Source organism: Carica papaya, chromosome 2, assembly GCF_054855325.1.
Source record: "Carica papaya isolate Zhongbai chromosome 2, ASM5485532v1, whole genome shotgun sequence".
NCBI lineage: Eukaryota > Viridiplantae > Streptophyta > Magnoliopsida > Brassicales > Caricaceae > Carica > Carica papaya.
This window is the reverse complement of record NC_142310.1, coordinates 35964368-35991789: the sequence shown is the minus strand read 5'-3', so window position 1 is coordinate 35991789 and position 27422 is coordinate 35964368. Positions and strand designations below refer to the sequence as shown.

The 27422-nt window shown below is 34.0% G+C and overlaps 2 protein-coding genes across 5 annotated transcripts; one reads left to right on the top strand and one right to left on the bottom strand.

Moving 5' to 3' along the window:
- Positions 1-11622: 11622 nt before the first annotated feature.
- Positions 11623-16498, top strand: LOC110820467 (CASP-like protein 5A2). 2 transcript variants are annotated; one of them, XM_022049945.2, is made up of 4 exons: positions 11623-11817; positions 12251-12593; positions 14419-14551; positions 16038-16498. In XM_022049945.2, exons 2-4 carry the CDS (start codon positions 12385-12387, stop codon positions 16227-16229), a joined length of 534 nt encoding a protein of 177 aa, XP_021905637.1. In that variant the 5' UTR covers positions 11623-11817; positions 12251-12384; the 3' UTR covers positions 16230-16498. The 2 variants fall into 2 exon arrangements, with proteins under 2 accessions (XP_021905637.1, XP_021905645.1); XM_022049953.2 differs by having other exon boundaries at positions 12246-12593.
- Positions 16499-20082: 3584 nt separating this feature from the next.
- On the bottom strand, positions 20083-26707 carry REV (Homeobox-leucine zipper family protein / lipid-binding START domain-containing protein). Of its 3 annotated transcripts, none has more exons than XM_088214463.1 (20): positions 26103-26707; positions 25769-25952; positions 25359-25619; positions 25037-25202; positions 24622-24704; positions 24449-24539; positions 24223-24318; positions 24029-24142; positions 23743-23826; positions 23383-23538; positions 23234-23308; positions 22783-22889; positions 22490-22673; positions 22062-22250; positions 21859-21939; positions 21519-21653; positions 21088-21419; positions 20882-20987; positions 20629-20778; positions 20083-20419 (listed from the first exon to the last, which is right to left on the bottom strand). In XM_088214463.1, exons 3-20 carry the CDS (start codon positions 25586-25588, stop codon positions 20270-20272), a joined length of 2529 nt encoding a protein of 842 aa, XP_088070589.1. In that variant the 5' UTR covers positions 25589-25619; positions 25769-25952; positions 26103-26707; the 3' UTR covers positions 20083-20269. The 3 variants fall into 3 exon arrangements, with proteins under 3 accessions (XP_088070589.1, XP_088070590.1, XP_021905657.1); XM_088214464.1 differs by having other exon boundaries at positions 25872-25952; XM_022049965.2 differs by lacking the exon at positions 25769-25952.
- Positions 26708-27422: the final 715 nt, after the last annotated feature.

Sequence of the window (27422 nt, the reverse complement as noted above, 5' to 3'; positions counted from 1 at the left end):
TTAATCGGAAAAGTACAAATAAGGTACTCCGGAATTACCCACATAACTTTATGCTGGTATGTATGTATGCATGTGGATGTATGAGAGTTTTAATGGTATGGATGATGTTTATGTGATGATCGTGGTGAACTTAACTTACCCGACGGTGACGTACGTTGAACTTCACAGAAAACTTTATAAGGTGGTTAAATCGGATTAGAACTATATCTTGTCTTTTATTTTTCTCTTACGTCACAGCTTTGACTGGTAAGAAACAGTGAAGTTGGTTGACAACGAGAATTACAAATTCTGTTAAAAATTTATTTTTTTTAGTATTTTTTAGTTTTATTTACTTGGTTCTAATATTATTTCGACATTAAAAATGAAGTTATTTTGTTTTGATTTTTTTCCAGAGTTTATTTTAAGAAAAATAATAATAATTTTTCGAATTCAAAATTTTATTTGCATTTTTAAAGTTTTTATTATTGCTAATTTATTGATTAATAATTTCATTAATAGTTAAATTAGTTAACCAATTAATTAGAGATTTTGAATTGAACAAACTATAATTATAGTAAAAATAGTAAGAATTTAAAAAAAGAATATCAAATTTCATTAATAAAATATATGTAACAAACCGATGTAGCTTAACTTATATATAAATGTGTCCGATCAAGTTGTAGTTATGCATGGTATAATATTTTTGTATAAATAAAATTTGGTCAATTGTTAACTTTTATATGTTCAATATGTTATTTTGTTACATTTACCTCTAACTTAATAAGTTATAATATTCAACTCTATTTGTCTATTAATATTTTTTAAACGTTAAAATATATTTTTGTTCTTAATATTTTTTTATTTGATTTGGTATTTATCTCAATTTTATATCATATTTATAAAAATAATTTAATCAGTCTATTTATATCAATTAACTGTTAACATTAATAATTTATTATAGATATTTATATATATATTACATTATACGTAATGTGATATTTTATGTGAAAAAAATACATATAAAATATTATTTTTTATTTTAAATTAAATATAACAAATTAAATAATTTGAATCTATTTAGGCTGATCTAAATATTTTTTACGGGATATATGCTGTAAAAAAGATTACTAATAACAAAATAAAAATAATTTTTAAAATAAAAAAATAATAATTTATATAATTGTCAAAATTTTAACTTGTAAATAGATAAAGCAAGATATATGAATATTTGATTAAAATGAAAATATATTGCACAATTCAATTCAATTTGTGTGATTCATAATTGATTCACATAATTGCTTAAGAATTTATTATTTATTATTATTTAATTATACATTGTAAATTATGTTGATGTTAAATTAAATTATATAATTCGAATCATGAACATTAATAATAATGTTTAAGCATTGATAATATAGACGATCACTTTTAGTTCATTTTAAATAAAAATACATATAATTACTACACGTTCAATAAATAAATATTTTAAGTTTTTGTCTTGATAAAATATTAAACTGTCATCTATATTATTTTTAAATATTTAGATTAATTTTTATATTTTAATCATTATATTTTAAATACTTTTTAAAAATAAATAACCATTAACTTTATAATTAATAAAAATATCAAATAAACCTAAGTTGAACATGTATCACGTTATGATTGAATTATTATTTATATAAAATGTCACGTTACATATGATATATATAAAATATTTGAATAATATTTAATATAATAAAATAAATAAAATTTTAAATATGCAATTACAAAAAAATTATCAGGCCTTTCTCTTATTCTTCATTCTCTACCCCGGTGATCCATCCCCATTTCCATTATCATTGCAGGTGATGGAATAAGTGCTAACATAAGTTAAGTAGACACTTATCCTATAATTAATTTATCAGAACCGACAACATAAAACAATAATACAAATATTATTATTACTGTCAACTATAGCAACTCATGTATCCACACTCATAAATAATTTATTCGTTATGTGTGTATTCTTATTATAGTATTATTACTTGTATTTTATTTAGTGCGTATTTGTAATTTAATTGTTAAAACTTAAAAATTTAAACTCAAAATTTTTAATAATTAAATTAATAAATACTTTAATATATAAAATAGAGTCTTATGACTCTTGTGGAATGATAGAACTAAAAACACTTTATTAGTAGATTATTAATTCAATAATAAATAAATAAATAAATGTTGAAATTAATTATTTTATGCCATGAAATTTTGAATGGTTTATGCCTTATAAATTTCAGAAAATGACCAACGATGGATGGTTGATGCCATAAAAGTTGATCCCATGCAACATGTGGCTACAACGTCATATACTGCACATGGCCCCCACAGGATACCCTTCCCGCTTTTTATTTGAGAAAAGCGAGTCTATTTGTGTGATCAAAAGGGAGGGTGACGTAGACTTCTTGCAACCTCACATAAGATCGAGTCCTTGGAGAATTGGTCAACCAATTGGGCGATCAGATAAAGCCCTCAGTCAACGGATTGGGACACGTGTAAAGCATCTAGCCGGTGACATATCGTGGTTGACGAATACACCATCACGCCTCCGTGACGCTAGCATAATTCACTCATCTGTCGCACTTGGTCGTCTCGCAAAGGGCGGGCTCATGCTTAATGTCAATCAAAAATTCATCTGTGGGTATCCATGGATCATCATCATGTGCATGCAAATGCATGTAGCATACCAGGATCATCACTTGTTTTTTTTTTTTTTTAAAGAAATTTTGATTAAAAGTTAAAGCATTTATATTTTTAAATTTGTCTCAATTTCAGACGTTGTGCTATGGACTATTCTTTTTAATGGGTAAAAAAAGTATGTAAAATTCTTGATATATTACGATTTTTCAAACTAAAATAATTTAATTGTCACATCATATTTTTTTATCAAAAAATATAGTAAATTTATTAAAATGTAATATAATTTGGTGACTGTAACACCATTAAACTAATTTTTTAATTCATAATTTATATTGTGCTACCTATTTTATTAAATTATATTTTACCTTAAAATATCTATAATAGTATATATTTTTTAATAGTACACACAAGCGATGCATTTAATAAATTTGTAATTTTGTATAATTTATTCAATAAATTATTTTTAGGTTACTCAAAATATAATTGTAACACCCGGACTATAAATTTGGACCGGAATAATTTAATATTAATAAAAAAAAGACATTAAAATTTTTTATTATTATTATTTTTATAAAATTTTTGAAAAATATGAATTTGGGGATGAGTTTGAAATCAATTCCGAAAAAAAAAACGAGTTAAACTGTAAATAAATGGAGATGTGTTTGAAAAGAAATCTGAAAAATTGGGTAAAAATATAATTTAAAAAAATACGGCCACGTGGGATGGATACATCAGCAGTACAACGAGTTAGAACACGCCGCGTGACAAAATACGTTGACATCGGGGCCACGCTGGAGACCACGTGGGCAATCCGCGTACCTGGGAATCCGACGGTACCGATCACGTCTAACGTGCATGGATGACTCAGATGTATTTTTTCTTTAGGCGCAATCGGACGACCGAGATCAATCGCGATGAACGGTCTATATTCGCCCACGAAATCAGCCTAAACAAGCAACGATCGGATGACTCTCTTCGCTTCACATTGATGCAAACAGACAATCCAGATTGACGCAAGATATGTATTTAAACATTACGTCGCAGAAGAATCTTAAACCTAACCGCACCTGCTCTCGCCGAAGAAGAAGAACCAACTGCTAGAAAAAGAGATTGACTCTTAGTCGCCGCCGCATCGAAACCACCACTGACTGCTAAAAAAGGTAAAATTTTCTCATTCCTGCGTGAAATTTGATTTTGAGTCTCCCTGTGGCCATATTGGAGCAAAAAAGACGACAATTGAGCTAAAAGCCATGGGTAAAACTCGATAGAGCCGCTGCATTTGAAATCCTAAAACCCCTCCGATGAGCCCCTTCCTGTTATTTATTTCATACAATTTTTTGACCATTGTGTTCACCGTTCTTTTATGTCCAGGTTAGATGAAAAAGAAACCCCAACCGCGAATGAGAACCAGCGGAGCTGCCGTACCCGAAACTCATAGTATTTGTACCTGGTTTAGAAAACTATTTTGGGAACGTCATCTGCCTTGATATTTACCTAATGGTAACATGAACGCAACTCTATTTTAGAAAAGACCTGGACACCCTACAACTGATCAAAAAGGTCATCGATCTTGGGGAGCGGGTACTTATTCTTGATCGTGATCATGTTTAGTCCCATGTAGTCAATACATAACCTTAACGTCTCATCCCCCTTCCTTACAAATATGACTCCAGTACTTCAAGAAGACACACTATGTCGGATGAACCCATTGTTCTACAATTTATTGATCTGTTTTCTTTATATTTTCTATCTCAACACAGCTCATGCGGTAGAGAACAACCGAGATAGGCTGGGTCTCTGATTGAAGATTTATGGTGAATTCAACTTCTCTGTTCACTGGCAGTCCGGGTAGTTCATCAGGAAACACATTCCAAAAGTTTCGGACTACTAAAATATCTCAAATGCAAATTTTTTTTCTTAGATTTGTCCTATATCATGTCTAGGTTTACTTCTGCATCTTGCTGAATAAGGTTGTAAGTTCTGCCCTAAATAGGAGGTATGACTTGGTTTTTTCTTAGGTTTGTCCTATATCAAATAGTTGTCAACATCCTATCGAAGTGAACCCTTATGTGCTGCTCAATTTAGTGGAAGTTTTCATCTCCTCATATATATGCACGTGCATTTTACAATGAATGGTTGAACGATAATTCATTTTTTTGGTGTTTCCTTAGGTTTTATATAAGGAATGGTTCCAAGGAACTGAGCTCTGATACTAACTGTAAAGACCCATAACTTAAATGAAAATAATGTCATAAATTAAATGTGGAAGTGTATAATAACATTAGGGTTTATATTTCTTACACGTAAATTAACATGCCCAATAGGGCTACAAAAATGTCCATTTCACAGTATTTCATAAAACAAAAAACGTAATAACGTATGAAGATAGTAAATAAATTTTGTAGGGAGATTAACATCCACTAGCTCTTGATAGGATCCGGGAGGATACCTATTCACAGCCCTCATGCTGATAAATATTTGAATTTTAGTTTTCTTGATTTGAAATTATTTATTGGGAATGGGGTGAGTTACACTACCCCAATAAAAATATAACACTACTCACTGATACAGAAACTGAAGGTTGGTAAAAATCATAAAAACAGCAAATAGAGCTCTTAATTTAAGTAAATTCATTTATCATAAGAAACAATATTTATTGCATACTTACCGTTTCAAGATTTTAAAAACCGACCTATAAATAACTCAAATAACCATATTGATCTCATATTAATGTGAGTAAGAACAATATTTTTTCCTTTTTATTTTGCTTACTGGTATCCCTGTTGGTACATAGGGGTGTCCCACTACGCGTGAACCTAATATCTAAACTTGTCAACTAATTGGATGTCCCATTACCTCGTCCGGTATGAGCACCAAAAATACTATCCCTCGATACCTCGTCTGGTATGAGGGTGAGTCGAGCTGTCTTCATAGCCCATCTGGTATGAGCGCAAAAATACCATCAATCGATACCCTATCCGGTATGAGGTAATGTTCACAGTAGGGTTCCTTATGTACCCGGCCTGTCCACCATCTCCCATAATATCTAGTAAGATAATTGTTTATTAATTTACATAACCAAGCAATTTTTCATTTGCATATTAGTTTTAAATTTCACAAATCAACCGTAAATCACGCAAGACAAGTGATATATGCATCAAGGAAGTACAACTGAATTTATTTAATAATTTCAATATATTATCATGTATTTAGAGCTGTAAATTCAAATAATCAGTTAGCTGGACAAATAAATAACTAATCAGTTCTGGCTCCATTAGTGATATGTAATTATTTTTAAGATTTTTTTAAATTTTATAAAATATCATATTATTGATTATTAAGCTTCAATTTCATAACAGATAATAGGGTGAGGAATTTTTACTCAAATCGGTATCCAAAACACCAAACTTTATATTGCGCCTACTAGTAGTCCCCAGGTTTCCTGAATTTTTATGTGAAAATTAAAATACGTCTCACATACCTAAAAATACTCAAAAAATCTAAAATCGATGTTAAAAATCGTTTCCAGCCAATTTCGGGGTTCTTATTCGGTGGCATCGCCGTGCTCCGACGATGGCACCATCGCCCACAATGGCGGTTTACTTCCGCCTAGCCATTTTCGGTCGATTTTGGCCCGTTACGGCCACCTTTATATATATCCCTGCGAAAAAATATGTTAGGAGATCTCGGTTGGCAAAAAAAATTAGAAAACAGAAACCTACTGGTGTTGGGATTTTTCGATGCGGCGGCTCCGCTGGCTCACATTCGCAGCTGAAATTTTTTCTTCGGTCGACCTGTATAAAACATAACGATGAAAAAATTATACGAAACGAGAAACAAAAAAGGGCTCATCGGAGGAGGTTGCAGGTTTGTGGAAGGGTTTTCTAACCTAACTTCTCCTCTGACTCGATTCTTAAAAAAAACATTAAGTTTGAGTGGGACGAGAACTCTGAAAGATGTTTTTCAAAACTAAAGAAACAGTTGACTACTGCACATGTGTTGGCTTTACTGAGCGGATCAGGTGAATATACAGTTTATAGTGATGTCTCCTACCTAGGGTTGAGTTGTGTTTTGATGCAGCATGGGAATGTCATAGCCTATGGGTCCAGGTAGTTGAAGAGTCATGAGAAAAACTACCCCACTCATGGCTTAGAACTTGACGCAATTAGCGCCATTATTTGTATGGGGAGATCTTTCAGATCTATACCGATCATAAGAGCTTAAAACACATATTCACTTAAAAGGATCTCAACATGCGTCAGATAATGTGGATAAAACTCCTTAAGGACTATGATTGCTACATCTTGTATCACTCAGGTAAGGGTAACGTGATAGCCGACGCACTCAATAGGAAAAGTACAGATACATCAGCTCATTTGATGGTTTCAAAATATAGACCGGTAGGGGCCGCACAACAGGTATAACTTCAGAACTTGAAGAGAGTCACATGTTTGGGTCACATGAGTGTTCAACCTGAGTTAATCCAGAGAATAAATGAAGCTCAGTCCGCCGATTCTACCATAGCAACTCTCAAGAAGAGATACAAAACAGAGAGTTAATTCAAAATTTCGAGTCTCTACCGATGGGTTGCTCAGATTCTAGGACAGGGTATGTGTTCCAGGTGACAGTGAGTTGAAAAAAGACATCATGACAGAGGCTCATAACTTAAAATTTGTCATGCATCCCGGAAGTACTAAGATGTATCAAAGTATGCGACCCCGATTTTGGTGTAACAAGATGAAAAAAGATGTGGCAACTTTGTTTCTAAGTGTTTGATATGTCAGCAGGTCAATGTAGAACATCAACGCATAGGCGGGCTACTTCAGGCATTACCAATTCTGGAGTGGAAGTGAGAACATATCACAATAGATTTCGTGATAGAATTGTCTAGGGCACTCTTAGGACATGATGTCGTCTGGATAATTGTTGACCGACTTATCAAGTCTTTCCACTTCTTAGCCATCAGGATGATCGACCCTGTTGTTGCACAAGTTAATTAGAATGTATATCCGGGAGATAGTCATATTACATTAGGTGTTAGTGACAGTAGTGTGCGACATGAACCACAGGTTCACTTCTCGGTTCTGGTATAGTTTTCAGCAAGTCATAGAAATAAAACTATCTCTTAGTACTGCATTCCACTTTCAGATTGATGGACAATCAGAAAGGACGATCCATACACTTAAGAATATACTTCGAGCTTGTGTTATTGACTTTATGGGCCATTGGGATGATCATTTATTCCTGATAGAGTTCGCCTACAATAACAGTTACCAAACAAGTATCGACATGACTCCGTACGAGATGTAGTATGGCTACCCATGCAGATCACTGAGATATTGAAAAGAAATGGGTGATAGAAAACTGTTCGACCAAGATCTCGTAGAGGAGACTACAGCCAATATAGTTAAGATCATGAAGAACATTCAAACGGTTCAGAGCAGGCAGAATAGTTATGCGGACACCCGGATGAGAGATTTAGAATTTGAAAAAGACAATCAGGTGTTCCTTAAGGTCACTCATTTCAAGAAAATTAGTAGATTTTGCAAGAGGGAGAAGCTAAATCCCTGATTTATTGGGCTATTTAAAATCTTAGACATAATTGACACTGTCACCTACAGATTGGCACTGCTTCCAGAACTTTATAGGATCCATAATGTATTCTACATGTCCATGCTACGCAAGTATAACCCGGACCCCTCTCACGTCTTAGCTCACGATTCTCTTTCGCTACAGGAGGATCTGTCATACGAGAAAGTATTGGTCGGCATTGTGGACCGAAAGAGTAGAGTACTCCGGAACCGAAAAATTTTTTTTGTTAAGGTTCTATAACAGAATCACACTCCGGGAGAGGCCATAGGGAGGTAGAATCAGACTTCAGAGCCCAATATCTCGAACTGTTTGATTGAGTAGGAGAGAAACAAACTTAAGCGACCAAATTTCTTTTAAGGGATGAGAGTTGTAATACCCTTAATTAATTTTAAAATGTTTAAAATTAATCTATAAATATAATTTCTACAATTTTTGAATTTTTTATTTAATGTATAAAATTTAATTTTTAATTTCTTAAATTATTAATGTAAAAATAAAAAATTAAATAAAGGATGAAATTAAAAATAATTTTGAGAAAATATGGTGAAAATTTGGGTTCTGATGGTATTTTTGAAAAAAATCTGAAAACTGGAGGTAGAAACGTAATTTAAACAAATTGTACCACATATGACACTCAGTCAGCAGACTCGACAAACTAGAGCACGCCGCGTGGTAAGGGACACTGACGTGGTGCCATGCAGGAGACCACGCTGGCGATCCGCGTGCTCGCAATCGGACAGTTCAGATTCATTCCCACGTGCATGGACGATTCAGATCCGTTCCTTCCCCATACACGATTGAACGGTCAGATTTAAACGCGAACGGTCCAGATCCACTTCCTATTTAAATGCACTCGAACAGTCCAGATTAAATCACGATGAACGGTCCAAATTCACTCCCTATTTAATTACGATCGGACGGTCCAAATCAAATGTGATGAACGGTCTATATTAAAAGGGGACGGATATAAATAACCTTATTCACACTAAACTTTAACCGTAGCGGCCAGACCCCACCCCCCGCTGGAGAAGAAGACCCAGTCATTGGAAGGAAGCCGACCACCGTTGCCGCCGCGCCGAAACTACTTTCGACCACCAAAAGAGGTAAAAAAAAAAATTATTTGCTCGATCAATTTTAAACACATCCATGGCCAAATCGGAGCAAAAAGACTGGCAGATTGGCCGAAAATCGCGCACAAAACAAGACAGCACTGCCGTAGAAAATTACAAAAACTGAATTCGATGAAACCCTTTTCGATTCTCGTTTTGCATAATTCTTTCACTATTGTGATCTCTGTTTCATTCTCTACAAGTTGACCGAAGTAAAATACCTAACTGCAAAGGTGAGCCAGCGGAGCCGCCGCATCGGAGAACCTCACCGCCGATAAATTTCAGTTTTTTGATTTTTTTTGGGCCAACCGAGACATCTTAACATATTTTTTTGCTAGAATTAATACAAAACTGGCCGAATTCGACTGGAAACGATAAAAAACAACCGACTCGATGCAAACCGCTGTCGCCGGAGCACGACAACTCCTGTAATTGGCCAAAAAGGGGTCCTGGTATTGTTTTTATATTTTTTTAGGATATTTATAGGTGCTTGTAGCGTGTTTTAATTTCTGAAAAAAAAAATCAGGAAATTCGGGGACCTTTAGTAGGTGTAGTTAACAAGTTTAGCTTTTCAGGTATCAAATTGAGTAAGAATCTCTCACTCTATTTTCTGTTATAAAATTGAAGTCAAATTAACAATAATACGGTATTTTGTGTAATTTAGAAAATATCCATAATTAATTATGGGTTATTAATTGAGCCATAACTATAAATTATTCACTGTTGATTGATTTTACAGTTTGAATGCATGGTAGTATATGATTGATCGATTTTATAGCTTTTAATGTATGTATTGTTTGTTTTATGTGTTTGCGGTTGAATTAAAAAAATGATGATTAAAGAAAAACAAAAAATTGCGTTATTAAGTGAATGGATGAAATGACAGCTTTATTAGATATTATGGGAGATGGTGGACGGACCGGGTACATAGAAAATCCTACTGTGAACGTTGTCTCATACCAAACAGAATATTGAAGTTTGGTAATTTGACACTCATACCGAACGAGGTATGAGGACGACCCGTTTCACCCTCATACCGGATGAGGTATTGAGATTTAGTAGTTTGACGCTCATACTGGACGGGATATGGGGACAGTCCGTTAATTAAAAATATTAAAAGAAATGGTTCACGCGTTGTTGAGACATCTTTATGAACTCCTATGGATACTAATAGACTAATAAATGATAAAATTATTTTTTCAATTAATTACATATGAAATCATGATCTGCGTTATGTTATTGTCTCTATAAGTTGTTTTGTAAATCTCGCTACGGTAAGTAGATAGTAAACGATTTTGTTTATGGTAAATGAATTTGTTTAATTAAGAGCTCCATTAGTTGTTTTGATTTTTTTATCATCATTCATTTATGTGTCGGTGAGTAGCGTGATATTCTTACTGAACTAGTGTAACTCATTTCTTATTTAATCATTTCAGATTAAGAGAACTAGGATCAAGAGCCCGATCCACAATAGAATTGCGAGTAGTATGACAGTTTTATTTATTTTTTGTTTATTTCCTTATTTTTTTTGTATTTCCTTCAAATTGGTAATTTCTGTAACATTATTTGGTACTTTAAGTTATTGTATAAGGAATGTAAACCATAACTAATTATTTCGTTTCCGTACTTAATTTATGATTTATTTCATTTAAAATTCTGGAGTCGTTACATCATCGACTATAATTATCTTTTTATTTCATTTGTTAGTTTTTGTATTTTTTTTTTGTGTGAGACCATAAATAATATTATACGTGGCTTCTTAGCTTTGTAATATATATATTAGATTATTAATGATGTTAAATAATATGATTTCATCAAGTTGGTAAATAATTTTATAATGATAAACCATTGTTAAATATCACCATGCTATTAATTAAGATGTATAAATTTTTAGAAACTCAAGTGGTATAATATACCAGACAAAATTATTTATGGGTAACTATTTTTAACTAAGAAAATTATTAGATAACTCAAGTTCTCTATTTCTCATAAATTATTCCAATGTTAAAAAATAAATTTTAGAGTCATAAAAAAACAATTTTTAGTTAATAGGATATAGAAAATTAAACGGTTTATTAAAAGAATTGCAAGTTAAAAAATAATGTTAATAATTGGCTAAAATTACATACGGTTATTAATGGTAGAAAACTCAAGGGAACTTTACCAATGATTGCTGACCAATCTGCCCACTAACCTTGACCAAATGTTACAGCCAATAGCATCGCGCGTGCTAGTTAACAGCTCATCAACTTGTGTGATTTGACCCTTTCTTCTCCATTTTCCATTTGTAGAGTCTGCAATCCTTCGATTCCATTCCTTTTGTTCGCTTCTATTCTTCAGCTTAAACCTTCAAACTCGAGTTGATGATGCAATGAACTAGGGATTATTGGTCTGGTACGTCACGCGCGATTAACAGTTCAATCAGTACTCTGTTCTTTTAGCTCCCTCTTTTCGCTGGAGTCAGGTGCGTTCTACGTATACTCGTGTTGTTTTTCTGGTATTTAATCAGATTCCGTGTTTTGTACTTGAGGTTGTGTTTGCATATGTTGGATCGTCTTCTTCTTTTTCGGTTGTCCGAAAATTTGGAGAGAAAAGAGAAGGTAGGGGAGGGATTTTTGGAAATTTTGATTTCATTTACAGTTTTTGATGCCTTGAAGTTCTGGGTGTGCCGTTTGGTGGTTGTAAAAGGAAAAATAGTTTGTTAATTACGGCGTATTATTCGTTATTGAGATAAATTTAGTACTTAAAGAAGAAGAAAATCTTAAATATAGTTTCCTTATGGTTTTCTTAGGGAGCAAATGGAGTTAGGCAGTAAATCTTGTAATTGGCAGCTTGGTTTGATTATTGTTTCATATATACTTGTTTGGATTACTAATTTTCTTTAGTTTTTAGTATAGGTGCAGTGAATTAAGGAATCGAGCACTATAAACAGAAAATAGCAAAATTTGATAAGCTGAGAGAGAGAGAGAGAGAGAGAGAGAGAGAGAGAGAGAGAGAACGAGCTATGAATTGAAGTTTGTGGTGGAGAGAAATGAATGTGAGCCATGCCTCAGTTCATCCAGTTGAAGATCCTCCAACCACTGAGGGCGGTAATGCACCAAGGGTGAGGATGAAGGACATACAAGGCATGCCGGGCACCCCTGGAGGGCTCACATTGCGTTTGTGCCAGTTTATGTTCGCTGTTGCAGCACTGTGTGTCATGGCAACCACAAGTGACTTCCCTTCTGTCACAGCTTTCTGGTAACAATCTCATAGTTCTATAACTGTTCTATGCTATTATGCAGAGTCTCACACCCCCCCAAAAGAAAGAAGTTATACGCAGTCTCTTGTTTGTCAAATACTAATTGTAGAAGCCTTAATGAAATTTGGTTCACAATAGTAAAATAGGAAGAAGGTTGAACTTGGGCGTAATTATTGGAAAGAATCTAAAACGTCAGATATCCAGAGCTACTTTTAAATGGATATTCAATGTTTTCAGTGAACATTGATTGGCTTTACTTAATAAACTAGATCTTTATTTGGTCTCAGTGTGACTTTGAGATGAAGTCCGTTAATCAATCAATGTGACTAGCAGTTTCCTTACACGTCCTCTAAGTTTGCAATCACTTAACCTGGAACCAGACAAGGCATTCTCATTCTATAGCAATAACCTTATTGCTACCTTCCTTGTAATTTTGGAACATTAGAAATTTATATCATCAACAATCATGGACAGTTACAATAAATTGTTTTGCGCTCTTTAGTTTTTGTCACAATATATTGTTTTGTATAAACAAATAGGACCCTAGAAAAGAAAATGTAAAAATTACTAAGTTTGGTGGTAAAGAGCCAATGTTATCTTATGCTCTGAAATTCTTATCTCACTGAAATTTAGTGCTCACCTGTTCGATTGCATTCTCAATCTAAACATTCGGTTGGGACTTAATATAACTTCTGTACAATCCTAATGATGTGAGGCACCTGGCAGTGATCGGTTACTATAGAATAAATATCTTACATATGAATGGACAGAAGAAAGCATCTCCATTGGTGGTAAATAAACTTCCAGTAGCTTAAGAACTAAAACTTAGGTTTTGTAAGTACCGGAAAGATGTACTTTATATGATACCTTTGAATGAACCTTCTTTGTCGTCACATCTGTCATCTGTATAGCTTTAGGCTGAGCCCTGAAATTCACATTTTTATAATCCATTTGATACCGCGAACAGAGACACCTTGGGGTATTGGAGATTAGGGGGTTTCTCTTAGGATATTGGATTAGGAGATCATGCAAGGGGGACAGATTCCTCCATTTTTTTTTTTTTTTTTTTTTTTTTTTTTTTTTTGATAAAGCATGCAAGGAGGTGGATAAGAAAGAAGGGTCTCCGAATAGAGCACTGGTAACTAAATGGTAATGCTTTTCACACCTTAGCAGTAACTCTGGGTGTATCTTCTCCTTTGTTGGGTTCTGTGTCTCAGGTTTGACCCTATACAAACCCTTTGGGCCAAGCAGAAAAAAATAGTAACTCTTTTTCTCAGGGTTAAATGACAATGATTTGAGTGCTCTCATGTTTGTGCCTTCTGGTGCTTTGGGATGACACTAGCATTCATACTCCACATATAGCACTCTGCTCAACCCTCCCATAATTGTAACTAAGATGCTGTAAGGTGATGTTTGCACGTCTTGGTACTTTTGGCTTGGTCCTATAACATGTTCACATTGTGTTTCATGTCAAGTGGTCATTTCGTGCTCTGTTTGATGTATCTCACTTGAGGATTGATGTGAACCTGTCAGAGATTGTGGACTTCCCAGATACACTTAAATAAGTGACTAATCCGAAAATATGAGAAGGAGAATTTCCAACTTAATTTATTATTCTTATTCTTATTCAAGCAGCAGTAAAATAAAGCTCTGTGAGCAATATGGATAACGTTAAGTCACCCTATTTGATGAACGAATCGGAACAGTTAAATGTTTCACATGTGATCCTGCTGCTAGGTTTTGATTTAAAACAAATTTCATTCATCACTTTTGATTCCTGTGCTGGTAATTGCCTTTTCATGATCCATTTGTTTTCTACATCAGCTATCTCGTTGCTGCTGCTGGTTTGCAAAGTTCGTGGAGCCTTTTGCTCGCTATTATTGACATATATGCTCTTTTAGTGAAACGGTCCTTGCAGAATTATCGAATTGTCAGTTTGTTCACAATTGGCGATGGGGTAAGAGATTTTTTTTTGGGCAGTTAGTACTAAATTAGATTGTTGCAACACTGAGCAACAGCTTTGATCACTGAACTTATTATGCTGATGCACTTGAACAACTAAGAAGCCTTTAACTGTTTTAGTCTCTTGCCTATTTCAAAGAAAGTTTTCAAATTTTCTTCTTAGGGCAGATGAAATGATACTTTGTCAATCAACTTGTTTGTTCTTTAAAAGACAAGGCTTTTTTTCCACAACATTCAATTTAACTTTCCGCTGGGACCTCGTTCTGGTTACCGGATCTACCAATCTAGTGCTGGTGCTACCCCAATAATTGACCTACAAGTTTTACCTTATGAGACTTGTGGGTTGTTAATAAGTTAAGGCATGCTGGAGCAGTCTAGTCTGGCTTCTATTATTCTTTAATTTTAAATAATTTGCGATTAATTTTAAACCACTGAAGAACAGTTACCAGAGTACCATTCTCTTTTTAGTTAGAGATGGCTGAGTTCTGGTGGATTAACTCCAATAACATGGCAGTAATTTTATTGATCTTCTTCACAATACTTCACGGTTTAAAAGAGGAACTTTATCTCCTTGAGAAACTCTAATAAAGTTCATTGTTAGTCATGAGTATATGCATTCCTACTCTGGGGAAACTGTAAAGGTAGACAGATTAAATGAAAGGAAGAGAAAAAAAAAACATAGAGAATTTTAATGTGGATTGATGATGTGTTGTTTTACTCTTAAAGAACTTAATCTTAAGATTTGAGAATTTTCCTTTATATAATTGAAGAAGAAGAAAATCCAAATTTTAGAATACTTCTGTGATAAAAAAAACTGTCAAATGCGCAGAAATCACATAATTACAATGGAGGATTCGCTCCCGCATCCCAGTGAACTTGCCATAGGACAAGGCAATAGTTTATCATTACCCATCTTGGTAGTTTATGCAATATTAGGAACTCTTCAGAATTTTAAAAAGAAGCTTCTTTTTATTTTTATTTTTCACAATGTTCATTTCTTACTACTTTCCGAAGTTAGAGCAGCTAAACTTAGAGCCACTTCCATTTGTTGATTTTTAGTGTATGAGACCTGTCCTTTCCTGCAAAATGTGAAAATTATCACCTTAAATGCCCCAATGTATATCTGCATCAGCTTCTGAACTTAGTTTTAGTAATTATGTGTTACCAACTTGCACCTTGCAAATAATAAAAGTATTGCTCAAGATAATTTTGTACTCTATGTATGTGCTTATGCCGTAGTCTCTCTTACTATTGTTGGTAGATTCGTAAATAATTCTATCAATTTTACTGGCCATTCTAGTATTATCTTCCAGTGATAGTGGATGGGATACCATGTCAGTATATTCATCTTACACAATAATTTTTCAACGTATCTAAGATCAACTTTGCCACTATCATTTTATTCTTGAGGAAAAACTAGAATGACATGTAGATGGATGATAAAATAGCTTCCAATGTTATTTTCATTTTCCTCTCTGCAGATCACATCAACCCTGACATTTGCAGCAGCTTGTGCGACTGCGGGGATCACAGTCCTCATTGACAATGATCTTCAAAGTTGTGCGCAAAACCATTGCGTGCAGTTCGAAACTGCTACTTCCATGGCCTTTATTAGCTGGTTTTCTGCCTTACCGTCTTTTCTCCTAAATTTTTGGTCTCTTGCATCCCGATGAAAAGACATTAACGTGAACTTTGAACATAAACCCGAAAGCCACCAGTAACATGCAAACACAGTTGGAATCGCATTGTTCATGTACCGACTTTTCTACTTCGATTATTATTGTGGTGTGGAAACCCGAAGTCCTTTATTTACAAAATGAACAAATGGGGGGTGTGTAGTGCTTTTTGAAATTAATTTGTGTTGTTGTATGTATAGTTTGAAACAGATATTGAACCATAATGAGTTTGTCTAATGAAATCTCACTGTTGTTGGGAGATTGAATTGATCTTGGAGTATTACTTTTAAACTGGTGAAATTATATATGGCATGGAGAAGAGCTTGCAGTATGCGCAGGTATACTTTTTGTTCATTCTCTCTTTATTGTCTGTTAACTTCAGTTGCCTGCCATTTTTTTCAGTATGTCATTCAAATAGATGGAGGAATAGCTGTTGATGCTTTTATTTTTTTCTAAAAAAAAATCATTAAAAACTAGCACCGATTGGACCAGAAGCCTCCTTTGTTTCAAAGAAAAGAATGTAAGTTAGTTTCATTTTATGGTTAGAAGTGAATTGAGAGTTAACTAGTGGTAATTTTTTAAGAAAAAATAGAGATGTCTCCTATATTACCATAATATGTAAAAAATATAAACGTAACTCTTGTAGAAGCTTTCGGTTCGAATGCTACATGAAGATCGCAAATTAGATGATGGAATGGGAAAACTTGGGAAGTAGAAGATCATAATATGAGTTATTTCATAGATTTGGATCTCAATGTATCCACTTATGTAGTATTATATTCTATCATGTATATATATAAGATCTATTTATATAAATATCATCATCTACATCTAGAAATCCATATGCTTTGAAAGAAATTTATATAATTTGAGATGGAGTTTTGATTGATCACAAGAAGAATATTCTTTTAAGTACATATGTGGTATACCTTTAAGTATCACGATACATAATAAAAAAAATTATACTTAAAAATAATGAACAGTTAGTATATTTTTAAGTACGACGATACACAATATAAAAATTACACTTAAAAATGATAGACAGTTAACTAGAACGACGAATGTGTAGCGAAACTAATTATAAAAAATAAAAAAACTTAATTTATCATGCATCGGTAATACACTAATAAATTAAATATAAAAATCTTTACATAAAAGGTAAAAATTTTAACTATTATAACATCATGTCGTTCTTTATTTTTTTTTTTAATTTCAAGTTTAACACATTAGTCATATTAATTCTTAAATTTTGTCAATTAAAAGTATTTTTGTTCAAAGAATTTTGAGTTAATTTAGGGTAAGTATAAAATATCAAACGAATCATATATATATATATGTATTATAATTCTCACATAAATATCATATATTGTTATGATGCATTTTTGAACTTAGCTAAATTAACATCAGTAAATAGAACACAAAACAAATTATTGGAAATATGATATAGCAAACTCACGGTAAAATTCTAGAGCTCTAATAAATATAATTATATCATTATACACACACATACACATGTATGCATCTGGTAAATAATATATGTATATATATATATATATATATATATATGTATGATTGTCATTTGCCACCTTGGCAAATTTCTTTGTGAAGCCATAATAATTTCAACCTTGCCACCCAATTGCCTTCTGCGTATCTACGACCACCATTAAAGAGAAAGCCATCATTATTATCATTTTAGAGCCCTGTGAAAATTTTTGTTACTTTCAAAAATCCCCAGCAATTTAATTTGGAGAAATGATTTTTTTATTTTTAATTTTGTAAAAACAATATTCATTTTTAATAAATATAAGTAACAAAAAAAATTTAATTTTATAATAAATGAAGCTCTCTTTATATATATATATACATATCATAATTAGATTTTCCTTCATAATGTGTTATGAGCATAAGCTTCTTCAGCGTACACTTGAAGTTAAAATTAGAATTATTATCTTCGCTTTCTTTGGGAAAAAAATCATTTAATAGAAATCTTCTCGTGGAGATTTTGTAATTTTTACATGAATTCAAGTTCAAGTTTTATAAAATTATAAAGTAATTTTTTTTTTTTTTTTGTGAAATAAAAATGGATCATCATTTTTCTTATTTGTTTTTAATCGTATTTAAATATAATTTAATTATTTAATGTTTTTGTTAAAAAATTAAAAAATATATATATACGAACACACTCGAAATAAATAAATAAAATTTTAAAATTAAATAACTTATCTTAATATTCTTTGTGTAAGACACACACTACACTAGCTTTTCGTTTAAGGCACCACCGATAAAACATTTTCATTGCATGTAACCAAAAAACCCAACTCAAAAAAAAAAAAAAAAGTAAAAAAAAAATATATATATTTGACTACCCTTTTATACACATAGATAGATAGATAGATACACCCACATGTATATATATATATATATATATATGTATATGTATATGGTAATAGCTATAACGGTAATGAAAAGTATATATAGTAACAAAGCATAAAGCACAAAAACTTTTTTTTGGGGGAGGGGGTTTCACAGGCGGTCCATGGTTTGTTTTTGTCCCAACAAAGAAGTAAAAAGTAGAGAAAACATACATAATTACACACATTGAAAATCAAAATATCATTCTTATAAACATTCTTCAAAATCCTTACAAATTTTTATTTTTTCAATTTAGGGTTTTTTTTTTTTTTTTTTTTTCTTTTGGAGGGGCCACTTTGAAAATTGATTAGATTTGATGGGAAACTCAATCATTACACCACGTTTTTAATTCCCCTAATTTTTCAGTCCCCAATTCAAATTTCACCCAAAATTAAAGAGATTGTTGTTGAAGATAAAAAAAAAATATGAAATTACCCAATATATATATATATATATACACACACACCCAATGAACTTGTTAAAAAAAAAAAAGGTGGGGTTTGGTGATTATAACGAAAAACCCAGAAAGCCTTATTGAGGTCTCTTGAGTCACAGGACACTGCCTCCTCCATGTGACACAGGCCGACACAAGGTTATCCCAGTTGACCAGGACATGGCTTCCTGAAATCACTCTTAAGACTCAGGAAATATCTACAGTCTTAAATCTACTTGTTATAAAGTTAAATGACTCGAAGTTTGAATTATACCCTTTTAACTCATCATCTCAACTATATAAACAATGGGATGGTAGAAAACCATGGATACAATAATATTCGACTAAAACATTCCTAACCCTAGTTTCTATCAATTACAAAGCTAAAACCCACATTATAATTTCCACTACTACGTTTCTCTCTTCAACCATTACGATAACAAATACTTCCTTGACGCCGACCCTGATGGGCATTAAACATTTTACTCTTCCACATCTTGAACAAATAAAAGTTTGAACTAACAGCTTTTAGACTCGTACCCAGTTGGTAATAAGTAGAAAAAAGACAAGTTTGTTTCAATTTATGAGCGTTGAGAAATGAAGAAAATGGCATTAATGGCTGGGAAGCCTGCAGATAGTGTCCAAAAAGAGCCAACAAGACTTTTTGCAGACTTATTATATAGTACAACGATTTATAAAGACAGCAACAGTTCTCCTCCGTTCAAAACCCTAATTAATGCAGAATCAATCCACCCAGAAAGACAAAACAACGAGCGCCGGATTAAGTACCACAAACTTTTTACTGCGGTTAAAAATAATAAACGACTTTTTTCTTCATGATCTGGAAAAAGGAGTTGAAGCCTGTAAAACTTCACCAACCACTAAAAGAATTCAAGATTCCATCTCTTTTTTTGTTTTCCCCCAAACAGTTTTAGTTTCAAATTCCAAGATTAATAATACGAGTCGATCTACACAAGGAATTTACATTAGGAAAATTTGGAGCAGTAAAGAAAAATTTAATTAAATTAAATATCATCCAAGCCTGCATGAAGCTGGGTTTAAAAACATTACAAAACTTTTGGGTTTTTTCTTTTCCTTTTCCATTTCTTTTTTACCCTTTTTTCCCATAGTTTTTCCATTTAATCAAATGGGAAAACTTGAAAAAGGGTGTTTTTAAGTTAATAAATTATCTTCACACAAAAGACCAGTTTACAAAGGAGAAGGCCAGGCAATGAACGCTATTTTCTTCTGCAGCAAGGACTTTCCAAGCAACTGCTTGCTCGTATGACACGTGTCGCCCCATCGTCGACATGCAGATTCCGGCCGGCAAATAAGCAAATCCCTGGTGAGAAAAATAAGATTTCAGAAAAACCCAGTTCATAAAAGCCAGCATAAAATTATTAACTTCTGATATTTGATCATAATTCAGTAAATCTCTTCTAGTAATTAATTAAGCATTGCATGGTAATTCAGTTCTTGCGGAAAACGTTGAGAAGTTGTCAATATCATAGATTTTCCAAAATGGTTCAAACACAAGTTCAGAACTTATACCTGCTGCATTAACTTCGAAAAGTCAGCACACAACGACTTCCGTCCAGACTCGTCGAATATCTTATCCAATGTGATGTCTTGTAAAGCCACTAATGTTGTTTCAAGCATGTCAAGCCCTGCCTGATTCGCGAAGATGAAAACTGGCAGCGACTGCAATAGTATAACAGAAAATTGTAAATAGTTTCGAAAACATTCACATCAAATGGTGGTCTATAAATCCACTGTACTCCAAGAACATGTACATGTTGTATACCTTCAATGAACAGCATAATATAGCATCTGGGTGATGCCAAAGATGTTTCAATACCGAGTCACCACCCGCAGAATCAGATCTCAACAGCTCAGTACCCATATGGAAACTGATCGAAAAGAGAAACAAAAGAACAGCAACAAGTTCAAATATTGTCTTATTGGTGAATTAACACGTGCCAACCATCAGAACATATAATATAGACTTACCTATAGCTCTGACAGATCCAGTGAGCAAGAGTAAGAGCTTCAGGGGATCCAGGAGATAACTTAGGTCCAACGGCGGGCCCTAATCCCGTAGGAGATATGGCCATGGCAACACGCTGGACCGATGAAATCACACTACGAACATATTGGCGTGCCATAGTTGCAACATTTTCCTGTAAGTTGCTCTCGAAAGGGAACTGAAAGGCGATAGTCAAGACTGACCGCGTGTTATTACACGATGAGCCATCTCCACTGGTGTTTGTTGCTGGACCCACTTCAAGACTAGATGTCAGATCTAATGTCCGATGTCTATTCAAGGTATCCTGAGGATCAGACTGCAGGATAAACCGTTAGTATCAGAAAAAAGCCTATGCAGCTAGTCCAAAATGAAGATTCGAAGGCTAAAAGTTAAGCAAGCGTAAAGTTAACCCAACTGTTTTTGAATCCAATGGTATGATGCGGAACCCAGATGGAAGAAGTGGGGCGTCATCGGGAAACATTTCATCAATTGGTGCAAACACAAGTTCTGAACAGGCTCCCACAGCATTCTCATCTATTCCGCTACATATCTGCCATATATTATAATATATTATTAGCATATCTTCAGATTAGAAGAATATTTATGAAAAAGGTTACTTATAATTGTACTAAAGAAAGAAGTTACAAAAAGATTAGACATGCAATAATTAGCAATTTGCCAATCTAGGGTAAGATATTATCCAAGAAACAAATACTTTTGCAATGTAAAGAATCCAAGAAGACGGTGAAAATCACCTGCAATAGATGAATGTCTCTCGAAACAAAAGCATCTTCCTGTGAAAGTGAATGTCCTTCAAGTCGGATAACTTCAAGCAACTGGAACAGAAATTTAGAAGTAAAATTATTACTTGTTGTCAAATCTACTCAATTTCTAAAATGAACCCAACATCTAGCACACTCGAAAGCCTGGGTAGATCAACATTATAGGAATTTCATACCTCTTCATGTTCAATAGTGTGGCCAAGAGGCATTATGATTTGGCTTCCGGTAAACCTTGTGGGCCTCATTCCAGGGTAAGCAAATGAACCAGCTTTCAATGATGCAGCAGAATATGCATCAACATTGAAATCAGCCCACTCAGAACGATGCTCCCTTAAAAACCGAACCAAAACAGCAGGGGGGACATTCTAGAAGCAAAGATAAAAAAAAAAACACAATATAATTAGCTCCAAAGTCAACAATATTTTTGCAAGTATCCTGTTCGATAAATTAATAAGAAACTAATATGATTCCAAAGTCAGACTCGTAATAACCTAAACAGGTTGAGTTGGATAAATATTTGTATGGTAAAGCATATCAGATAGATATAACAAATGTCAAATGATGATAATTTTCTCTAGAGTAATTTGAGCTTTTCAAAACATACTTGAAGGAGCATAGAAGCCTTCGCGCAGAGTACCCCACCAAGGTACGTAAGCGAATTAGCATGATTTGCCGAGGTGCTCAAGTTTTTCGTTGAATTAACTGCAAGTATCACATCTTCAGCGCCATCACAATGCATTATCGTCCATCCATCATCATTGAAACCATTTATAGCATCATTAAAACCTCTGCAAAGAACAAAACAAGATATTAAGATAATCTCGACTAGGACAAACATGATGAATTGTCGATTGCACCAAAACGTAATACATCGCGGTTGAATGTTCATGCAACTACCTGCTTAGTCTTTGGCTGAACGTTCTCAGAACAGCCGGCTGTCTGCCCAAACCATAAACCACTTCACCGCTTGTCTCCTGGGCTATTTGCCTAATGTAGCGAAGTGCCTATACAAAACCCAATTAGTGATTACCTTCTCAATATGACACATGACGTATGTTGTAGGTAATATGGCATTATGCTATCCAATTTAACCATCCGAGAACAGTCTAAACACTTCACAGAAATCCATTAGGTTATTTCACTAAAAGCTAATAATATATAATTAAAGAAGGGCCTAAAAACATGTGCATCTTGAAATATTTGAATATCTATAGATGTTTTAAGATGAGTGTTGTAAACTAGATAACCTGATACGTTGGGAGCAGTTTAAATACAAGTTGTTTCTCTCCTGGAAATTATTTTTTAGAAAAAAGAGCTACTTCATCAAATTGCCAAAAAGCCTACTTACTGAAATGGTCATCTTCTGAGCCACTACTTTCGATGATTCATAGAGTGGTCTCAGCACCTCTGGCACACTCCACGCCTAAAATAAAACATCACAGAAATTTAGTTCGTTATTGGATTGGTTCAAAGGCAACCGATTGATGGAAGGCATACCTCAAGATTCAGGTGGTCAACAATGTGGATGATTGACCCTCCACCCTCACAAGGCCTGATCAAGTAGCCACTAGGAAGTATTTCAGCTCTTACAAACTGAGCAGCAGCAGCTGCATTTGGACCGGCACCAGAACCAGAAAGAGACCTCTCACAGACCTTTAAATATGGAGAGCAAAAGGTTATAAGTGGCCATTCGGACTGGCAACTGGAACTGTATTCTACGAAGTATATAATTACAGAAAGAACCATATGCAGAATTTTGTTCAGTTGATTCACTTAAGTCAATCGTATAACAGAAATAAACTACTTAAAATGGTAACAAGAAAACGATATAATATGGGCTTCAGACGCGTAGCATACCACAAGACTGCCATTGTCTAAACTTGTCGTGTATCTCAGCGTCCAGAAATCCCGAGCAGGAGCCAAGGTAGTTGGAGCATACGTCTGCAATTTTGATTTTACTCATTTATTATGAAGCAGATGAATATTCATAACAACAACAACACGACAAGCAAATAAATAAGTGCTCATTCTTGATCACCCATGAATATACAATTTTGATTTTACTCATTTATTATGAAGCAGATGAAGATTCACGTCGACAACAACACGACAAGCAAATAAATAATTGTTCATTCTTAATCACCTGTGTGTACACAAGTTCAATTGTCCCCCCATTTCCAGCAGGAAACATGGTGAAAACTTCAAGGCTCCGACAATCCCGGAACCAAGAGGGGCGATCTTTGAGGATCTCAGCAATCTGTCAAAATTAATGATATGAATTGCATGCACTATAAGAACAAACACAATAAATTATAATTTATCCAGTATCAGACATACCTTTGTAGGTTCTAAACTAACAAGACCACATGCTCGTGCTGCCACCCCGCTACAACTTTGGGAAATGGCAAAGATCCCAACCGAATCCGGACCAGGCTGACAACAACAACATTTGATAATTGGCCTTTAGATAGGCTTCCAATTTAAGAATCACCCATAAAATTAACTAAATATAGAAACATAAACCATGAGTGCAAGAACAAAAAGATTCTTCCATGCAACGAACCTTCATCCCAGGCATCTGGACCCAATCGACAGCAGTTCCCGTAGCCTTTGAGAGGAACTCTGCCAAGGTCTCCTCCGCAATGGAGAGTAGTCTGCAAAACATAAAGCACCGAGATGTTAGAGAGACAAAACCAATAAAATAAATAATCAAATTTCCATGGCTGGGAAATTTACCCAGCAGGGTTAGTTGCATCTTTCAGTGAATGCTGAGGAGTGGTAACCACAGAGTCACAGCTTGCATCAGTTGCTGCTGATGCCTGAAGAAACAATCAAATAAAATCTCATAAATTTCCTTAAAAAACACCCATACAGATTGAAAACTACTTAACCATCTTCCAATTCAAGCAGCTACCATAATGATCTCTCATGAAACAAAAAAAGGAAGTTGTTATAAATACCCACTAAAAGTATGCGAGAATTGAATTGCATAAACAAGGGGAGATAAGACTGGTATAAAGTACTAAACTTCTACTCAACTACACAAAATGGGACTTAATTGCGTGTTGCATACATAACTATATAAGGAAAAAAGTTGAATTTTTAATTTGTTGCACATAATTATAAACAGAAGAAGAGTAAGAGAACCTACATTTACAGTTTGCAGCTGCTGCCGCATATATCCATTCTCACAGACCAGCTGGGAAACCTGTTTCTGCAACCTATCATTCTCCTCCATTAATAACTTGTTCATTGCTGTCAATTTCCTGTTTACGGTCTGAAGCCGAGAAGCCTCCTTTCTCTGTTTCTCCCGGCACCTACACATCGCAAATTTCCTTATATCATCACCATGGTTAATCTACTCAAAACTTTTTTTAAACAAAAAAAAAAAGAAGTCCAGATTCCACAAACCCAAATCTTAATCAAGCATTGAAAACCCAGTTGAGCAATCACGAGAAAGGCTTCATCTTTACCTGCGATTTTGAAACCAGACTTTGATCTGCTTCGGCTCAATGTTGGAAAGAATGGGGCACTCCCGAATTAACTGCTGCCTGCGGAGCGAGCTGGGCTTGGGACACTCGGCGTAGACTCTCTCCAGAGCCTCTACTTGCTCGGCTGTGTATCGCACGTACTTTCCATTGTCGAGGTGCTTGTTGATGCTTCCACTGCTACTCTCCCTGTGCTGTGCAACCGCCATAGCCATTTCTATCCACAACCCAGAATATCTGCCTATTCTGAAAAAACGATGATAAAGAGTAAGGGAGAGAGAAAATGAAGAAGAAAGGATTATTTAGAGAGGTCTAGAAATTGAAAAGCTGCTAGTTTTCGGTTTTGGGTTTGCGTTTTTTCTCGCTTTTTGGAGCTTATCAGCCAAGATTCTTACGTTTTTTTTTTCCCGTCTTGAGATAAATGAGAAAGAGAGAGAGAGAGAGAGAGAGAGAGAGAGAGAAGAAAGAAGGTAAATGGAAAGAGTTGGATTTGACGACCAGAAGATTCCTAGTGTAGCTTGAAGAGAAAGGTTTAAAGCGAAACAGGTCTGCTTTTTCTCAGAACTTCACGCAATAAACCTGCGTTTTTTCTTCGTCAAAACCAGGAGAAGATGAAGAAGAAGGAAAAGAAAAAGAAGAAGGAAAAGAAAAAGAAGAAGCTTCTTGTTGATGATCAAGTTTCAAAACAACAAAACAGAAAATACTAAAAGGAAGAAGAAGAAGACATACCAATCTGTCTCACTTCCAAAAAAACGAACACCACAGAACCGACCCTCTTCTTTTTCCCTTTTCCTCTTCAACAATTCCGATCTCCCCTAAAAACCAGAACCTCTGCTGGTTTTTCCCCGAGCCCAAATCCTGAAAATGCTCGAAAGAACCCACTAAAAACAAAACCCAACCGGCCACACCCAGACCTTTCTATCACCCGAAAACCTCAAAAAGCTACAAAAATAACCGAAGAAGAAGAAGAAAACAACAAACTTTCTCGAGAAAAAAATAACTGACGGGCTCTCTCTGCGAAGAGAGCCAACGGCTGTCGCATTACAGACACACCACCACTGAGAAAGCAAGAAGAAACGGAAATGAACAGCTCCTCACCATGACTTCACCTCAACAAGAAGAAGAAGATGATGAAGAAAGAAATGGTGGGGTTTTAAAACAAAAATTAAAAAGAAGAAAAAATCAATTAAAGAAATTTTGTTACAGAGACAATGAGAGAGAAAGAGGTAAAGGAGTGACAGTGAGTGATCTAAGTCTGAGCTTGAAACAGTGGGAATATAAAAGAGAGAGAGAGAGAGAGAGAGGTTTATGTGCACGCAAACCGACAAGGTGAGGAAGAGGGGGGAAGGGGGGGTTTCTTTATAATTTTTTCGGCGCATTTACGTCGCTGTCCCTGTTCTTTATCTGAAATGACATTTCAGGACAAGATCCACCCACAAAATTACATTATTACCTTCTTATTTATTTTTTAAATTTATTAAAATAACCACTTCTTTCACATCACCGGATTTTTTAAAAAACAAATAATCAGCAGGCTTAATTAAGGGAAAACCATATCTTATTTTCTAAATCTGATTTTTTCTGAGAATCCATACATACGTCACGTTTGGACACGTGTCATTTTCTCAATTTTTCAGATTTTACATTTTTTTATTTTAAATATTTTTCAAATCTTGTTAATTTTTGTCCGTTTGTGTACTAATTAAATCTTAATATTTTATTCTTTTTATATGCTTTAAAAAAAAAGATAATGTTTTTTTTTATTATTATTAATTTAAATTATTGAGTGTTTTTATAATAAATTTTATCATTTGATCTTCAATTAGTGGTACGGTTGTGGCTTGATTGGTTTGCACAATAATAATGTTAACGACATGAATTTATCCAGTTTAAATTACATATAATCATAATTATATACCATATTTATTTAAAATTACTCATACAACACTTCATTAATTAGGGGTTTTAGTTTCAATTAACCAAGCATTGACTTTTGATATATTGGAATATGATTGTAATTAACCATTTCATAACATAATAATTACATTA

Bases quoted from the DNA above. Each gene is read 5' to 3' on its own strand.
- LOC110820467 (XM_022049945.2), top strand. From the start codon at position 12,385: ATGAATGTGAGCCATGCCTCAGTTCATCCAGTTGAAGATCCTCCAACC. The intron at 12,594-14,418 runs GTAACAATCTCA...TTTCTACATCAG, and splicing joins CCTTCTGTCACAGCTTTCTG to CTATCTCGTTGCTGCTGCTG. The intron at 14,552-16,037 runs GTAAGAGATTTT...TCCTCTCTGCAG, and splicing joins TGTTCACAATTGGCGATGGG to ATCACATCAACCCTGACATT.
- REV (XM_088214463.1), bottom strand. From the start codon at position 25,588: ATGGCTATGGCGGTTGCACAGCACAGGGAGAGTAGCAGTGGAAGCATC. The intron at 24,540-24,621 runs GTAAATTTCCCA...TATGTTTTGCAG, and splicing joins GATGCAACTAACCCTGCTGG to ACTACTCTCCATTGCGGAGG. The intron at 21,940-22,061 runs GTATGAAATTCC...TTTCTGTTCCAG, and splicing joins ACACTATTGAACATGAAGAG to TTGCTTGAAGTTATCCGACT.